Below are 18,347 nucleotides of genomic sequence, written 5' to 3' on the forward strand. Positions count from 1 at the left end.
AACAACGCTGGTCGTGTTATTTTTCCAAAAAAAAACCTTGTACGGGAAGTCTCGCCCCCCCCCCCACAAAGCACGGGGAGTGGGCAAGCACCCGGAGTTCGACGAGGTCGCCCCTTCCCCACCCCTACACAAAGAGGGAGAGGCAAACCTAGCGTTCAAAACTCCCAAAGGCACCGTGCTATCCGTGTGGTTACAGGACACAAGGCAAGCCATAGGGCACTCGCCATGGTGGGGGGGGGGGGGGGGGGAGAAGAAGAGCATCACCAGGCAAAGGGCGAGGGTAGGAAACCAAAGCAGGGCTGGCCGTCGGATCCATGTTTCCAAGGTGCCGTCCATCACGGGGCGGGGTCAGGGGGGGGACACTGGTAAAATCAGCTTCCGAATGCTCTCAAACCTCCGCCCCCTCGAGTTTGGCGCGGACAAACCGCTTTAAAACCTCCTACTCGTTCTCAAAACCTCCCCCCCCCCACCACCCTCGAACAGGATACCACTGTATTGTCAAGCTAAAAAAGATACATAATACAAAACACGGCACGCACACACACAGGACATGTAAACGCACCAACCCAGAGGCATGCTGGATGCAACAGTGGTCAGTGCTGTTTTCCCCCCCCCTCTCCACCATCAACCTTTCCTTCCTTTTTAAAAATATATTAAAAACAACCACAGTTCGGGGAACGGAGAGCTAAACATCTTTTAGAGAATAAACATCAACGCTTTCTGCAAACACTGAAAAGATCCCCGGGACAGAGAATCTGTCCAATGCACTCCTTTGTGTTGTTCTAGAAGTATCGATTAACCGTGTATCTGTTACAGGGCTCAGCAGCCCTCATTAACAATATTAACCACCGCAGATATATGTTAAACCTGAACAGCGACCGATACAGTTCCTTCCCCCCCCCAAATTGTACCCTCCACCCCGCCCACAGAAAGAGTGAAAGGCAGCAAGTTAGTGGACACTCGACTGAGGAAAAAGGGGTTAAGCGGACGGCGACCCTTACCCCATGCCCCCGCCGCGACCTCCGCGACCTCCTCTTCCGCCGCCTCGCTCGAAGCCGCCGCCGCCGCCACGGCTGTAGCCGCCCCGGCCCCTGCCCCGACTGTCAGGCTGGCCCCCGTAGCCGCCGGGGTCCTGGCCTCCGTAACCGCCCGAGGGGCTGACGTCCTGGTTGTATCCGGCTGCGGCGACCAGAGAGAGAAAAATAAAAACAGAAAGGCAGGGAAAAAAAATAATCAGACCACAGGTGATTCAAGCCAACGGGAGTGAAGAATTCTACAGATCGTCGCCCACCCGCGCCCGTGCGTCATCGTGGAGCACCCCCCCCCTCCCCCACCACCCCCAAACAGCAAGTCCCATGGAGTAGAGACCCGCTCTGCATTTTGGTAGATCCAATTCGGACGAGAGCTACAAAATAAATGGCAGAACCACTCGGAACATAGACACAGATCTGGGAGGACAGGTCCACAGATCCTGAGAAGTGGCAGCACAGATGGAAAAAGCGATGAAGAAAGCATGGAGGCAGGCCTGCCTTCATCGGCCGGGGCACCGAGTACAAAAGTTGGCAAATTGTGTTAGTTATTGGTGAGGCCGCATTTGTAATACGGTGTCCAATTCTGGTCGCCACCAGGAGGCGGGCTTTGGAGAGCGTCCGGAAAAGATTTACCAGGATGTTGCCCTGCTACGGAGGGTATTGGCTACATGAGGAGAGATTGAATAAACTGGCATTGTTCTCCCTGGAAAGACAGGAGGCTATGGGGGGGGGGGGGGGGGGGGGGGGCGACCCGAGGGAAGTTGATAAAGCACGGTGGCACAGTGGGTTAGCACTGCTGCTTCACATCTCCAGGGACCTGGGTTCGGTTCCCGGCTCGGGTCACTGTCTGTGTGGAGTTTGCACATTCTCCTCGTGTCTGCGTGGGTTTCCTCCGGGTGCTCCGGTTTCCTCCCACAGCCCAAAGATGTGCGGGTTAGGTTGATTGGCCATGCTAAAGTTGCCCCTTAGTGTCCCGGGATATGTAGGTTAGAGGGATTAGTGGGTAAATATGTAGGGATATGGGGGTAGGGCCTGGGTGGGATTGTGGTTGGTGCAGACTCGATGGGCCGAATGGCCTCTTTCTGTGCTGTAGGGTTTCTAAGATGAGGGGGAACCGCCTTCCCTCAGCGAGCTGTGAATCTCGGCCTCGAGGGGCGTGGATACTCCCATCGTTGGGTAGGTGCAAGACTTTTGGTCTCTTGCTGGGGGAAATCGAGGGGCAGGAGAGAAGCCACAATTGTGTTGAGGGGCAGAGTGGCCTCGACAGGCCACTCCTGCTCCTTCTGTCCGTCACACACACTGCAGTTATCACACGTGCAATGCGCTTACGGAATCAGTCCCACGTTTGGTTCCCTGTATCTCGTGACGCTCCCCCTCCCAGTGATCACATATCAGGTTCCGACCCAAGCTGAGGAAGTTTACCCCCCCCCCCCCCACAAACGTACCTCCTCCGGAAGATCCACCACCTCCACCACCGCCGCCGCTCCCACTGTACTGGCTCGGCTGCCCATATCCTCCTTGCTGGGTTTGATATCCTCCAGGCTGCTGGCTGTACGAGCCCTGCTGTTGACTGTAGGAGCTTGGCTGCTGGCTGTACGAGCTTGGTTGCTGACTGTAGGAGCTCTGCTGGTGGCTGTACCCACTTCCCTGGGGTTGCCCGTAAGTGGTCGATTGCGAATTCGTCCCCCCATAGCTGTTACCAGGGGAAAGGCGGCGAAAAAAGAAAGGAACTGTTACGGAGCAAAAGTGTTCGATACACTGTCCTTTCCCCCTCTGGGACCGGGTGTCACAGTGCATTAGATACACTGTCCTTTCCCCCTCTGGGACCGGGTGTCACAGTGCGTTAGATACACTGTCCTTTCCCCCTCTGGGACCGGGTGTCACAGTGCGTTAGATACACTGTCCCTTCCCCCTCTGGGACCGGGTGTCACAGTGCGTTAGATACACTGTCCTTTCCCCCTCTGGGACCGGGTGTCACAGTGCGTTAGATACACTGTCCTTTCCCCCTCTGGGACCGGGTGTCACAGTGCGTTAGATACACTGTCCCTTCCCCCTCTGGGACCGGGTGTCACAGTGCGTTAGATACACTGTCCTTTCCCCCTCTGGGACCGGGTGTCACAGTGCGTTAGATACACTGTCCTTTCTCCCTCTGGGACCGGGTGTCACAGTGCGTTAGATACACTGTCCTTTCTCCCTCTGGGACTGGGTGTCACAGTGCGTTAGATACACTGTCCTTTCCACCTCTGGATCCGGGTGTCACAGTGCGTTAGATACACTGTCCTTTCCCCCTCTGGGACCGGGTGTCACAGTGCGTTAGATACACTGTCCTTTCTCCCTCTGGGACTGGGTGTCACAGTGCGTTAGATACACTGTCCTTTCCACCTCTGGATCCGGGTGTCACAGTGCGTTAGATACACTGTCCTTTCCCCCTCTGGGACCGGGTGTCACAGTGCGTTAGATACACTGTCCTTTCCCCCTCTGGGACCGGGTGTCACAGTGCGTTAGATACACTGTCCTTTCTCCCTCTGGGACTGGGTGTCACAGTACGTTAGATACACTGTCCTTTCCACCTCTGGATCCGGGTGTCACAGTGCGTTAGATACACTGTCCTTTCCCCCTCTGGGACCGGGTGTCACAGTGCGTTAGATACACTGTCCTTTCCCCCTCTGGGACCGGGTGTCACAGTGCGTTAGATACACTGTCCTTTCCCCCTCTGGGAACTCACCTGCCAGGCGAAGAAGTGGAGGTTGTTTGTTGTCCATAGCCTGGGTAAGATGATTGCTGCCCATAGGAGCTCTGGGAAGTCTGGGCACTTCCGTATCCCGTTGAACTGTAGCCACCCTGGCTGGAGTGGCTGTATCCTTGGGAAGGTGGCTGGCTCCCATACCCTGCCAAAGCACAAAGACACCGTCAGAGTCACTGGGTACCAGAGAATGACACACATTTGCAGCAACCCATATAAACAAAAGCACAATTCAGAACATGAAGGAGGCGGCTGTGTCAGAGCTAGCCCAGGCACAGCGGGTGGAACCAGGACCCCTGCTGTACAAGTCAACACAGCCCTACCCAGTTAGCGCAGCTCTCTCCTGCCCCCATGTGAAAGGGGGTCGCAGAGGCCGGGGGGACTCTGCCAACACCGCCGCCCTGGTGGCAATCTCCTGCAACCTCACCGTGACTGTTGACATAGCCAAAAAAAACCACACGGCAATTTAGGAAGCCAGGCAATGCAGACACGAATTACATCCCCGGCACAGCGGGGGGAAATACAATGTCGGCAGCGATTGCAACAGGAAGGACGAACCATCCACATCCTTCCCCCTGCAGGTCCCTCAGCAACAAGACCTGCCATCACTCTGCCAGGAGACCGCAGCTCCGTAATAAGCCCCAGTGGTTGCACAAGTGCCGACCTCCCGCGGCGACCCGTCGCCCCCCACCAAAAACCACCCCGACTTGCAGCAACGTACCAGTCTGCGCCTGGCTGTAAGATGAACCATAGGCGCCGCTCTGACCGTACGCGGACGTGTCGCTGCTCTGCCCGTAACCGCTGTAGCTCTGGTGGCTGTAACCCTGGGGCGGAGGTTGTGTGTAGCCCCCGCCCTGGCCAGGCTGAGCGTTGTAGGCCCCGTAGCTGTGGGAGAGAACACATCGGCAGGTTGGAACAACAAGGCGGGAAAGAAAACGGGACCCCCGTCCTGGAATGAAGCACAGCACAAAGCCCGCGACGGGGCAAATAGTCAACTCACCTCTGGGGGGCGGATTGTCCGTAGTTTCCAAGGTCTGCTGTTAGGGAAAGAAAGAACAACTTCAATTATTGCTGTTACGTGATGGTGACACCCACACTGATATCCAAGGTTGCTGGAGCTGGGGAAAGATTTCTCAATCAGAGAACAGGAAGCATCTCAATGGAATCAGCAAGGGGAAAGGATGAGAGGTGCTGTGGCAGGGGCATGGGGCGCTTTAACCCAAGATCCCAAAACCCCTGGTGTTGGACGTGCTGCAAAGGTCTCACTCAGCGGGAGCCAGACGACCCATTGTAAAGTCTTGACTGACTAATTCCTGCCAAGTCCCCCCCCCCCCCCCTCTTTAAGATGCCCCTTAGACCACCCTCCGACCAAGCTCACGCTCTAAACATCCCCTCGCGGGACACGGTGTCAAAGTATTTCCCGCGAGGGGAATCGATTATGATTGATGGGAGGGGATGCTCGAGCCTCGAGATCGCACGGTGGCAGAGTGCGGGTTCGCGCTGCTGCCTCACCGCGCCAGGGACCCGGGTTCGATTCCCGGCCTTGGGTCACTGTCCGTGCGGAGTCTGCACCTTCTCCCCGTGTCTGCGTGGGTTTCCTCCGGGTGCTCTGTTCCAGACGGAGAAATGTTTTCTCTCAAGAGGGCGGTGAGGTTCCGGAACTTTCTTCCCCAAAAGTCAGTGGTAACAGAGTCTAAAGCAGAGCTAGATTGCGGCTGACGGGGGAGGGGGAACAACCCAAATGTGGGGTTGAGGGTTCCAATCAGATTATTCATGATCTTACTGAATGGGGTAGCAGGGTTTGAGGGGCGGAGTGGCCTACTCTTGCCCCAAACTCCCATGCTTCTTTCCTCTATATCCATTTGCCGAACCATCCCTCCAGCCAGACCACACCCTTCCCACGCCAGACTCCTGCTTCAATATCTCACACACAGCAAGGGTGGCTCATTCCAGAATTCCCTTGGCCCACACGCCAGCCTCCCTTCTCAGTCACACTATCCACATCCTCCTCCCCCCCCCCACCCGCCCCGAATCCCCTCATCTATGCTGTCCCCAACGGCAGCGAACAGAGTTTGAAAAAAATTAAATCCCACAGATGGACTTCAAAACCTTCAAAACAAAATCTAACACCGGAGACACGCCAATATTAAAAGGAAAAAAAAGAGGGAAGATGTTAAATCTTACTCCCTCTTCACTGTCCCCATCAAACACTCCCAGGACAGGTACAGCACGGGGTTAGATACAGAGTGAAGCTCCCTCTACACTGTCCCCCCATCAAACACTCCCAGGACAGGTACAGCACGGGGTTAGATACAGAGTAAAGCTCCCTCTACACTGTCCCCCATCAAACACTCCCAGGACAGGTACAGCACGGGGTTAGATACAGAGTAAAGCTCCCTCTGCACTGTCCCTATCAAACACTCCCAGGACAGGTACAGCACGGGGTTAGATACAGAGTAAAGCTCCCTCTGCACTGTCCCTATCAAACACTCCCAGGACAGGTACAGCACAGGGTTAGATAGAGTAAAGCTCCCTCTACACTGTCCCCATCAAACACTCCCAGGACAGGTACAGCACAGGGTTAGATAGAGTAAAGCTCCCTCTACACTGTCCCCCATCAAACACTCCCAGGACAGGTACAGCACGGGGTTAGATACAGAGTAAAGCTCCCTCCACACTGTCCCCATCAAACACACCCAGGACAGGTACAGCACGGGGTTAGATACAGAGTAAAGCTCCCTCTACACTGTCCCCAAACACTCCCAGGACAGGTACAGCACGGGGTTGGATACAGAGTAAAGCTCCCTCTACACTGTCCCCATCAAACACTCCCAGCACAGGTACAGCACGGGGTTAGATACAGAGTAAAGCTCCCTCTACACTGTCCCCCCATCAAACACTCCCAGGACAGGTACAGCACGGGGTTAGATACAGAGTAAAGCTCCCTCTACACTGTCCCCCATCAAACACTCCCAGGACAGGTACAGCACAGGGTTAGATAGAGTAAAGCTCCCGCGAGGTTGGTCGCACTGAACGATCCCAACTGCACGCCCCCATATTGTGGGGGACTAAATAAGCCACACAGCCCATCGTGTCTGCCAAGCCTTTCAATGAGATCATGACTGGGCAGTGGTTAGCGCTGCTGCCCCATAGCGCCAGGGATCCAGTATCAATTCGCAGCCGGGGTCACTGTCTGTGCAGAGTCTGCACATTCTCCCCGTGTCTGCGTGGGTGTCCTCCCACAGTCTGAAAGACCTGCGGGTTCGGTGCATTGGCCCAAACAGGTGGACTGTGGCGACTCGGGGATTAACACTGCAATGAAGTTGCTGTGAAAATGTCAGCCCTACTTGTGACGAATGAACAAACTTCAACTTTACCTGATGCGATAATCCTCAACTATCCCACCTCCCCCCCCAATCCCTTACAGACAATCTGACTCGAACATAAATCAATGGCCCAGCCACTCAAGCTCTCTGCAGTAAATAATCCCAGATCCACTCCCCTTGGAAGAAATTCCTCCTACAATGGCCGAGATCATGTCCCCTATAATCCTTGACTTGCCCACTTTGTGGGGGGGGTTTTGGGGACATGTCCCCTTCATGGTCTGCTACTTTTCTTTTGGCTCACGTCCAACCCTTGCTGCTCCCCGCGATGCCTTGCCCTTATCCTGTGGCTTGTCGTCTTCTTGCCCCCTGGGCCTTTGTCTTCTTAAAAATTATTGGTGTTAAGTTTATTCTTGTGTGGGGTGGTGAGTTGGGGGGGGGGGGGGGGGGGGGGGGGGGATACCCCTATGTGGCAGAAGGGGTCGTCGTGGTCGGTGGGGACAGGAACAACGGAAAACAGGGTTTATTGGATTCTCAGGGTCTCCTCTGAGAATCCGATATGTCTCAATGAAAGGTCACGTCCCATTCTCCTAAACTCCGATGAGTACAGGCTCGACCAACTCCACCACCTCTTCCCAAGAACATCCCTCCATTCTCTAGTGAACATTCCCCAGACTGCCTGCAATGCCGGTACATCTTTCCCCGAGAGGAATCAAACACACTTCACGGTATTCCAGGCGGGGTCTAACTCGGGCCGTGTACAGTTTTAGTGACACTTTCCTATTTTTTTTTAACACTCCGTTCCCTTGGAAATAAAGGCCAATTTGCCTTCCCCGTGACCCTCTGACCCCACCTGCTGGCACGTGGATCCGCAAATCTCTCCGTGCCACCACTTTCTGCAGCCTCTCTCCATTTAGATATCCCCCAGCTCTTTTATTCTCCCTACCAAAGTGCACAACTGACCCTTTTCTCCCCAAATGGCGTTGCCCAACTGGTCTATATCCCCGACTGCCATCCTCGCCAGTTACCTTCCCACCCAGTTCTGTATCACCCGCAAACTGGGCAATAATACATTCGCTTCCCCTGTACACGTCATGAACCTAGGTTGTAAATATTTACAGCACCAGCACAGATCCCTGCGGCACTCCACTTACTGTTCGCCATCCCAAAATGCCCCTCTTTTCCCAGCTCTCTCGCGTGTGGCCAATCCTCTAACCATGTTAAGATACTATCCCCAGCACCATCGCCTTTTGCGCGGTACTTATGGGAAATCTAAGTACATCACATCTACTAGTTCCCCTTTATCTACCATGATAGAGTTAGGAAGAGCCCTTCAAGCCTGCTCTGCCATTCATTATAACCACAGCTGATCACCCAACTCATCCTTTCCACACCTTCTCTCTCTCTCCCCACCGCCCACGTCCTTTAATGCACTGCTATTACATTCTATACACTGGGACTCCAAGACATTTTCCCAATGACAGACGTTAAGTGTGTGGCACAGTGGGTTAGCGCTGCTGCCTCACAGCGCCAGGAACCCGGGTTCGATTCCCGGCTTGGGTCACTGCCCGTGTGGAGTCGGCACGTTCTCCCCGTGTCTGTGTGAGTTTCCTCCCACAGTCCAAAGATGTGCGGGTTAGGTGGATTGGCCGTGCTAAATTGTCTCTTAGTGTCGGGGGGCGGATTACTTGCAGGGCAAATGCGTGGGAGTTTGACAACGGGTCACCTGGACTCGGAACGTCCGCTCTTTTCTCTCCTTACAGGTGCTGCCAGACCTGCTGAGATTTTCCAGCGTTTTCTCTCTCAATGTGTGGGGTTACGGGGATAGGACCTGGGTGGGATTGTGGTCGGTGCAGACTCGATGGGCCAAATGGCCTCCTTCTGTACTGCAGGGATCCTATGATCTGTCAACTGGCCCATTGTCACCCATTTGTTTGTGTCAAGAGTGCCCACAGTGCAAAAAGAGGTCTTATTTTAAATTATTTCCTGGGACATGGGTGTCGCCGGCTGGGCCAGCATTTATTGCCCATCCCTAGTTGTCCTTGGAGGGCAGTCGAGAGTCACCCACATTGCTGTGGCTCTGGAGTCACATGTAGGCCCAGACTGGGTAAAGACGACAGATTTCCTTCCCGAAACGGACACTGGTGAACCGGATGTGTTTTTCCGACAATGGGTCATCAGCAGATTCTTAATTCCAGATATTTTTTATTGAATTCAAAATCCACCATCTGCCATGGGCGGGATTCGAACCCGGGGTCCCCCAGGACATTAGCTGAGTTTCTGGACGAATAGCCCAGCAGTAAAACCACTCGGCCATCAACTCCGTGGGCAGACTGTCTCAGCGGACATTGGGGACAAGCTACCTCAATGGAGAAAACTTGGGGAGTGGGATGGGGGAGTAGGGGGCAAACCACCACAACAGAATGCAGGCCGCACGGTGGTCAGCACTGATGCACCAGGGCTCAATTCCAGCGTCAAGTGACAGTGTCTGCGTGGGTTTCCTCCGGGTGCCCCGGTTTCCTCCCACAGTCGAAAGATATGCGGGTTAGGTGGATTGGCCGTGCTAAATTTGCCGCTTGGTGTCAGGGAGACTAGGAGGGTAAGTTTGTGGGGTTACAGGGATAGGACAGGACCCGGGTGGGATTGTTGTCAGCGCATGCTCGACGGGCCAAATGGCCTCCGAAAGCACTGCAGATTCTATGAAACGGGCAGCATGGTGATTAACACTGCCTCACGGCACCAGGGACCTGGGTTCGGTTTCCAGCTTGGGTTGACACGTCCTCTCTCTCTCTCCTACGTGCTGGTGAGGGTGGATTGGCCGTGCTAAATTCTCCCTCAGTGTTACCCGAGCAGGCGCCCGAGTGTGGCAACTGGGTGGGGGGGATCTTCACAGTAACTTCACTGCAGTGTTAAGGTAAGCCTACATGGCATAGAATCCTTGCAGTGCAGAAGGCGGCCATTCGGCCCATCGAGTCTGCACTGACCACAACCCACCCAGGCCCTATTCCCGTAACCCCACCCCTGACACTAAGGGTCAATTTGGCATGACCGATCCGCCCAACCTGCTCATCTTTGGATTAATAAAGATTTTAAAAACCTAACTGCCTCAACAGAGAGAAGTGTGTGTGTTGGGGGGGGGGGGGAAGAGAGAGAGAAGAACTGGTCCTGCAGCCCCCATAGAAGGTGACCTCATTGAGACCCACAAAACTACAAAGCTGTGCCACCCTTATTCCCCCACAGCAATTGGCTGACCCCTCTTGACAATCCAGCCCCTTCTATTCCACCAGTTCCCCATTCCTTATCCCTGCAACCCCTTCTATTCCACCAGTCCCCCATTCCTTAACCCTACAACCCCTTCTATTCCACCAGTTCCCCATTCCTTAACCCTACAACCCCTTCTATTCCACCAGTCCCCCATTCCTTAACCCTCCAACCCCTTCTATTCCACCAGTCCCCCATTCCTTAACCCTCCAACCCCTTCTATTCCACCAGTTCCCCATTCCTTATCCCTGCAATCCCTTTTATTCCACCAGTTCCCCATTCCTTATCCCCGCAACCCCTTTTATTCCACCAATTCCCCATTCCTTATCCCCGCAATCCCTTTTATTCCCCTATTATTTAACCCTCCACCCCCTTTTATCCCATTCCCCCAGCATCTACCTATCCAAAAAGCCAGGCAGGAGAACGACTTCCGCCCTCTTGGAATGGGGGGGGGGGGGGGAACCCTACGCGATGACGTCAGAGGCCGGGGAAGCCCCCCCCCCCCCAGGGCGTCGTGACGTTAGCGGGCCGGAGTGGCCCGGATGTCCAAAGAGCTGGGGGTGGGAGAGAGAGAGAGAGACAAGAGCCGCCATTGTGCCCCCACCCCGTCCCCGACAGCATCCGCTGCCATCCTGACCGGGGGAGCGACGGAGCGCTACCTGAGCGGCCTGAGAAGCCGGAGGGGAGGCGGGGGGGGACGTCCACCGGCGCTTTTGGATTGAGCACATAGAGAGGGGAAGGTAAAAGCGAGAAAGATGGGAGGCAGGCGGGGGGAAACAAGATGGCGGCCGGAGCGCTCCGATGTTGAGGCGACTCATCCGCCATCATCCAGGCGTGCGGATGGGGTGGGGGGCGTGGGGGGAGATGGGCGGGGCTTAGGAGAGCGGCGGACATCTTGGAAATACGGAGGAAAATAGGGCGAGCGAAGCGGGAAGACGATGGATGGAGACAAAATGGCGGCGGCGGCGGCTGCCCCGCTCCTTGTGGCGCACTTGACATTTCCTCCCTCCCCCGCTGCACCATCGCCTTCCCCGGGCAGGACAAATTAAAGGGGAGGGTGAAGAAAAACATATGATGAAGGTGGGGGGTGGGAAAGATAGAGTTTAAAAGAGATAAAAGACGATGGAAGAAGGGGGGGAGGGTCAAAATGGCGCCGGCTCCGCGATTTGAATGGGGAATTAAAATTAAAAAAGGAGCTAAATCTTCCCACGCCCGAGGGAATAAAAAGCTTCAAATGCGTCCAAAGGACGGGAATAACGCACTTTACCCCCCCCCCCCCCTCCCTTCCTTCTTCCCCCCTCGACGCCGCAACTGAGGAGGAGGCCTGAGGCCTACTCGCCCTCCTTACCGTTAGAGGCCATCCTTCCGTTCCTCTCGGAGCCCCGGCTCCGACTGAGCGTCTGGCTTCCGAGAGGGGCCGGGTCTAGGCGAACCGGGCGGACGCGACCATTCTGTCCCAAACCCACCGCCATGGAGGGGGGGGGGGGGTGTGGAGTGGGAATCCATGTCGCAAACGTGCGCGGCCACCGGTTATAATCCCCTGAGAGGCAAAAGGGAATTATTCCAAGGGATTATATTACATCTGATGCAATTCCACCTTCGCCGTGGATCATTTTAATCCTTTTATGTCAACATTTGAGACTAGGCCACCCCCGCCATTCCCCATGTTGGTACAGCCCGCTCAGGCAGCCACGTGACCTCTCTGCTGTTGCACAAAGGACTGTACCATCTCCCTCCCTCCCAGATTTGGTATCACCCATCCACAGTGAGCCGCGTGATCCCGCCCTCCTGGACAAAGGGCTGTACCATCTGTCCGTCCTCCCCTCCTCATGGAGTGGTACCGCCCACACCATGTGATCTCCCCATTGCAAGGCAGCGGGTGCCCGGACTCTACCACCGAACGATGTGACCGAATGGGGGGGTTGTCAAAGTCAAGTTGCTTGAAACTGATTTTATTCATCATGTCCGCTGTCAGTCGCATCGCACTGTTACTAAGTCTCTCAGTTAAGCAGTTTTTCATTTTGGCAATGTTTCTTTCTCTTTCAAAAGTATATTAAATCTTTTCTATTCCCCCCACAATCGCCAATGAATGGACGATGCCAGGGACACAGGACTGGGCTCTACCATGGTTGAGACGGGGGAGGACAGGGAACAAACTAACAGATTCTGGCTCAAATATCTCTTTAAATGGTTGCTTTCGCCCCAGAGATAGAATATATTATCATTATATTTCCTTAGGTTCTTTAGAGATCTGAATCTGACCAGCAATACTCAATTGGGTGTGCATAGTTGGTGTATATCCCCCCCCCCAGCCTTTGCCTATCTCCAGGGTGAATGGTTGCTCCCACTCACCCCCTTGTCCATGAATGAATGAATGGCTTTTTTGGCGCCAACTCTCCCAGGACAAGGACATCTTGCTCACTCGGCCACCCTGGTCCCGAGAGGGACACGTTTTTGGGGTTGTGCAGCTGTGGACATTAAGGGACAATTTAGCATGGCCAATCCACCTAACCGACACATCTTTGGACACTAAGGGACAATTTAGCATGGCCAATCCACCTAACCGACACATCTTTGGACACTAAGGGACAATTTAGCATGGCCAATCCCCCTAACCGACACATCTTTGGACACTAAGGGACAATTTAGCATAGCCAATCCACCTAACCTGCACATCTTTGGACACTAAGGGACAATTTAGCATGGCCAATCCACCTAACCTGCACATCTTTGGACACTAAGGGACAATCCACCTAACCCACACATCTTTGGATACTAAGGGACAATTTAGCATGGCCAATCCACCTAACCCACACATCTTTGGACACTAAGGGACAATTTAGCATGGCCAATCCACCTAACCTGCACATCTTTGGACACTAAGGGACAATTTAGCATGGCCAATCCCCCTAACCTACACATCTTTGGACACTAAGGGGCAATTTAGCATGGCCAATCCACCTAACCTGCACATCTTTGGACACTAAGGGACAATTTAGCATGGCCAATCCCCCTAACCTACACATCTTTGGACACTAAGGGGCAATTTAGCATGGCCAATCCACCTAACCTGCACATCTTTGGACACTAAGGGACAATTTAGCACGGCCAATCCACCTAACCCGCACATCTTTGGACACTAAGGGACAATTTAGCATGGCCAATCCCCCTAACCTACACATCTTTGGACACTAAGGGGCAATTTAGCATGGCCAATCCACCTAACCAACACATCTTTGGACACTAAGGGACAATTTAGCATGGCCAATCCACCTAACCAACACATCTTTGGACACTGAGGGACAATTTAGCATGGCCAATCCACCTAACCTACACATCTTTGGACACTGAGGGGCAATTTAGCATGGCCAATCCACCTAACCTACACATCTTTGGACACTGAGGGGCAATTTAGCATGGCCAATCCACCTAACCTACACATCTTTGGATACTAAGGGGCAATTTAGCATGGCCAATCCCCCTAACCTACACATCTTTGGACACTAAGGGACAATTTAGCATGGCCAATCCACCTAACCTACACATCTTTGGACACTAAGGGACAATTTAGCATGGCCAATCCCCCTAACCTACACATCTTTGGACACTAAGAGACCATTTAGCATGGCCAATCCACCTAACCTGCACATCGTTGGACACTAAGGGGCAATTTAGCACGGCCAATCCACCTAACCTGCACATCTTTGGACACTAAGGGACAATTTAGCATGGCCAATCCACCTAACCTGCACATCGTTGGACACTAAGGGACAATTTAGCATGGCCAATCCACCTAACCTGCACATCGTTGGACACTAAGGGGCAATTTAGCATGGCCAATCCACCTAACCTACACATCTTTGGACACTAAGGGACAATTTAGCATGGCCAATCCACCTAACCTGCACATCGTTGGACACTAAGGGGCAATTTAGCACGGCCAATCCACCTAACCTGCACATCTTTGGACACTAAGGGGCAATTTAGCATGGCAATCCACCCAACCTGCACATAAATTAATTGATAAATTGACCTGTTTGGCTGTGTGATGACCCATCTCACAAAGCCAGCAAGTCCTGAAGTGAAACTTGAACCTTGAGTTTTTGGATAAGAGGAAACCACTGCGTCAAGCGACCTCCCCTAACCGACATTACCGCAGCAAATTATCAGCTCATTCCCCCTGGGCGGCATGGTGGCACAGTGGGTTAGCACTACTGCCTCACAGCGCCAGGGACCCGGGTTCGAATCCCGGCTCGGGTCACTGTCTGTGTGGAGTCTGCACATTCTCCCCGTGTCTGCGTGGGATTCCTCCGGGTGCTCCGGTTTCCTCCCACACTCCAAAGATGTGCAGGTTAGGTGGATTGGCCATGCTAAATTCTCCCTCAGTGTCCAATTGTCCCTTAGTGTCCAAAGATGTGCAGGTTAGGTGGATTGGCCATGCTAAATTGCCCCTTAGTGTCCAAAGATGTGTAGGTTAGGTGGATTGGCCATGCTAAATTGTCCCTTAGTGTCCAAAGATGTGTAGGTTAGGTGGATTGGCCATGCTAAATTCTCCCTCAGTGTCCAATTGTCCCTTAGTGTCCAAAGATGTGCAGGTTAGGTGGATTGGCCATGCTAAATTGTCCCTTAGTGTCAAAAGATGTGTAGGTTAGGTGGATTGGCCATGCTAAATTGTCCCTTAGTGTCCAAAGATGTGTAGGTTAGGTGGATTGGCCATGCTAAATTGCCCTTAGTGTCCAAAGATGTGCAGGTTAGGTGGATTGGCCGTGCTAAATTGTCCCTTAGTGTCCAAAGATGTGCAGGTTAGGTGGATTGGCCGTGCTAAATTGTCCCTTAGTGTCCAAAGATGTGCAGGTTAGGAGGATTGGCCATGCTAAATTGTCCCTTAGTGTCCAAAGATCAAAGAAGAACAAAGAACAATACAGCACAGGAACAGGCCCTTCGGCCCTCCAAGCCCGCGCCGCTCCCCGGTCCAGGATTGAATCCTGAATCCAGGATCCCCGCCCAATTTTCCAGCCTATCTACATACCAATATCCTATCCACCAAGCTGTCCCTCACAGCTACGATGCTTTGTTCATCACAACCTATTAACTCACCCCCACCCCCCCATTCCAGACCATGTGATCTCCAGGGAGAGGCGAAAACCCAGAGTGAAAAACCCCAGGGCCAATATGGGGGAAAAAAATCTGGGAAATTCCTCTCCGACCCCCTGAGGCGATCGAAACGAGTCCAGGAGATCACAATGGCCCCGATCGGAAAATGCTTCCCAACCCTAGACATTTCCACTTCCACGAACACCATATGAATTCCCTGCCCCCGAGACAGGTTCCCAACTATCCGCAGTCTCGCTCTGTACTGGCACCAGCAAGATGATCATAGAATGAAGCCTTGAAACGAGAAACCAGGAACAATTAGCCCGCGCCGCTCCCTGGTCCAAACTAGACCACTCTTTTGTATCCCTCCATTCCCACTCCGTTCATATAGCTGTCTAGATAAGTCTTAAACGTTCCCAGTGTGTCCGCCTCCACCACCTTGCCCGGCAACACATTCCAGGCCCCCACGACCCTCTGTGTGAAATATGTCCTTCTGATATCTGTGTTAAACCTCCCCCCCTTCACCTTGAACCTATGACCCCTCGTGAACGTCACCACCGACCCGGGGAAAAGCTTCCCACCGTTCACCCTATCTATGCCTTTCATAATTTTATACACCTCTATTAAGTCTCCCCTCATCCTCCGTCTTTCCAAGGAGAACAACCCCAGTTTCCCCAATCTCTCCTCATAACCAAGCCCCTCCATACCAGGCAACATCCTGGTAAACCTCCTCTATACTCTCTCCAAAGCCTCCACGTCCTTCTGGTAGTGCGGCGACCAGAACTGGACGCAGTATTCCAAATGCTGGACGCAGTATTCCAAATGCTGATTGGCCATGCTAAATTGTCCCTTAGTGTCCAAAGATGTGTAGGTTAGGTGGATTGGCCATGCTAAATTGTCCCTTAGTGTCCAAAGATGTGTAGGTTAGGTGGATTGGCCATGCTAAATTATCCCTTAGTGTCCAAAGATGTGTAGGTTAGAGGGATTATAGCGGGGTAAATGAGTGCAGTTGTGGCGATAGGGCCGAGGACGGGATTGTGGTCGGTGCGGACTTGATGGGCTGAATGGCCTCCTCCTGCACTGTAAGGATATGATACTGATGACCTACCTGTCCCGCTGCCCTCAGAGATCTATGGGCACACCCCTCCAAGCTCCCTCTGTTCCGCTGTCCGAGCATTCTCGTGTTCATTATATATTCCCTTACCTTCTTAGTCCTCCCAAAAACGCATCGCCTCTCACTTTCCAGGGTTTTTAAGGGGGAGTTAATGGCCTGTTGGTATTGTTGCTGGACTATTAATCCAGAAACTCAGCTAATGTTCTGGGGGACCCCGGGTTCGAATCCCGCAGATGGTGGAATTTGAATTCAATAAAAAAAAATTTGGAATTAAGAATCTGCTGATGACCCATTGTCGGAAAAACCCATCCGGTTCCCTTTAGGGAAGGAAATCTGCCGTCCTTACCCCGGTCTGGCCTACATGTGACTCCAGAGACACACAGCAATGTGGTTGACTCTCAACTGCCCTCTAAGGGCAACTAGGGATGGGCAATAAATGCTGGCCCAGCCAGCGACGCCCGTGTCCCACGGATGAATAAGAAATGCCCTCAGGTCTTCGGGGAAGATTGCAACCAGTGGCAATACAGCTGGAGTCAGAATGAAGAGACTCGATTGAGGTTATAACGGGGGCGGGGGGGGGGGGGGCATGGTTTCAAATTGTAGCGTGCCAGCTGGCCCATACTTGAATTCAGTTCACCAATCAGGAAGCGAAAACTCATCCGTGACCAGGACATTAAGTTGCAGCAACGAAGAGAGGATGGTTGCACTGGGGTTGTTTTCCTCAGAGCAGTGAAGGCCGAGGGAGAGGGGCCATGATTGAGGCGCGAGAGTATTCTGAGGGACGTGGATCGGGTAGATAAGGAGAAACTTTCCCCCTTTAGTAGAGGGGACAATAACTGGGAGGCGGGGGGGGGGGGGAGGAATAGATTTAAGGGCAGAGGCAGGAGATTTAAAGGGGATTTGGGGAGAAACTTTTCCAACCAGAGGATGCTGGGAATCTGGAACTCACTGCCTGAAAGGGTGGTCGAGACGGGAACTCTAACCACAATTTAGAAGTGTTTAGATGAGCACTTGAATAGAGACGGGATCTCGAACAACAACTGACAAGTGTTTAGATCAGCACTTGAATAAACACACAAACTCTAACAACAATTAAGAAGTGTTTAGATGAGCATTTGACAACTCTGGTGGGCAAGTTGTTCGAGAATGGAGTGCGAGATTGTCCTGTCGGTCATTTGTTCGAGAATGGAGTGCGAGATTGTCCTGTCGGCCATTTCTTCGAGAATCGAGTGCGAGATTGTCCTGTCGGTCATTTGTTCGAGAATCGAGTGCGAGATTGTCCTGTCGGTCATTTGTTCGAGAATGGAGTGCGAGATTGTCCTGTCGGCCATTTGTTCGAGAATCGAGTGCAAAATTGTCCTGTCGGTCATTTGTTCGAGAATCAAGTGCGAGATTGTCCTGTCGGTCATTTGTTCGAGAATCGAGTGCAAAATTGTCCTGTCGGCCATTTGTTCGAGAATCGAGTGCAAAATTGTCCTGTCGGTCATTTGTTCGAGAATCAAGTGCGAGATTGTCCTGTCGGTCATTTGTTCGAGAATCGAGTGCAAAATTGTCCTGTCGGCCATTTGTTCGAGAATCAAGTGCGAGATTGTCCTGTCGGCCATTTGTTCGAGAATCGAGTGCAAAATTGTCCTGTCGGCCATTTGTTCGAGAATTGAAAGCAAGATTGCCTTTCGGCCATTTGAAAGGGTGGTAGAGACAGGATCTCTAACAATAATTCAGGAGTGTTTAGATGAGCACTTGGCAACGCCGTAGCGTACAGGGCCACGGGACCAAGTGCT

At 53.1% G+C, this 18,347-nt stretch overlaps 1 protein-coding gene across 1 annotated transcript; it reads right to left on the reverse strand.

Annotated features, from left to right (window-relative positions):
- Positions 1–11,901, reverse strand: LOC144489530 (uncharacterized). Its single transcript, XM_078207398.1, has 6 exons — positions 11,707–11,901; positions 4,775–4,811; positions 4,496–4,659; positions 3,757–3,919; positions 2,477–2,724; positions 1–1,179 (listed from the first exon to the last, which is right to left on the reverse strand). Exons 1-6 carry the CDS (start codon positions 11,828–11,830, stop codon positions 998–1,000), a joined length of 918 nt encoding a protein of 305 aa, XP_078063524.1. The 5' UTR covers positions 11,831–11,901; the 3' UTR covers positions 1–997.
- Between the last annotated feature and the right edge of the window lie 6,446 nt (positions 11,902–18,347).

This window comes from Mustelus asterias, unplaced genomic scaffold, assembly GCF_964213995.1.
Source record: "Mustelus asterias unplaced genomic scaffold, sMusAst1.hap1.1 HAP1_SCAFFOLD_2277, whole genome shotgun sequence".
Taxonomy (NCBI): domain Eukaryota; kingdom Metazoa; phylum Chordata; class Chondrichthyes; order Carcharhiniformes; family Triakidae; genus Mustelus; species Mustelus asterias.

What these genes read in the sequence shown, in the direction of transcription:
- LOC144489530 (XM_078207398.1), bottom strand. Translation starts at nt 11,830, where the DNA reads ATGGCGGTGGGTTTGGGACAGAATGGTCGCGTCCGCCCGGTTCGCCTA. An exon ending in TTACAGCCAGGCGCAGACTG is followed by an intron (nt 3,920 to 4,495) that starts GTACGTTGCTGC and finishes GTGCTTTGGCAG; the next exon opens with GGTATGGGAGCCAGCCACCT. An exon ending in TGGTGGATCTTCCGGAGGAG is followed by an intron (nt 1,180 to 2,476) that starts GTACGTTTGTGG and finishes TGGTCGCCGCAG; the next exon opens with CCGGATACAACCAGGACGTC.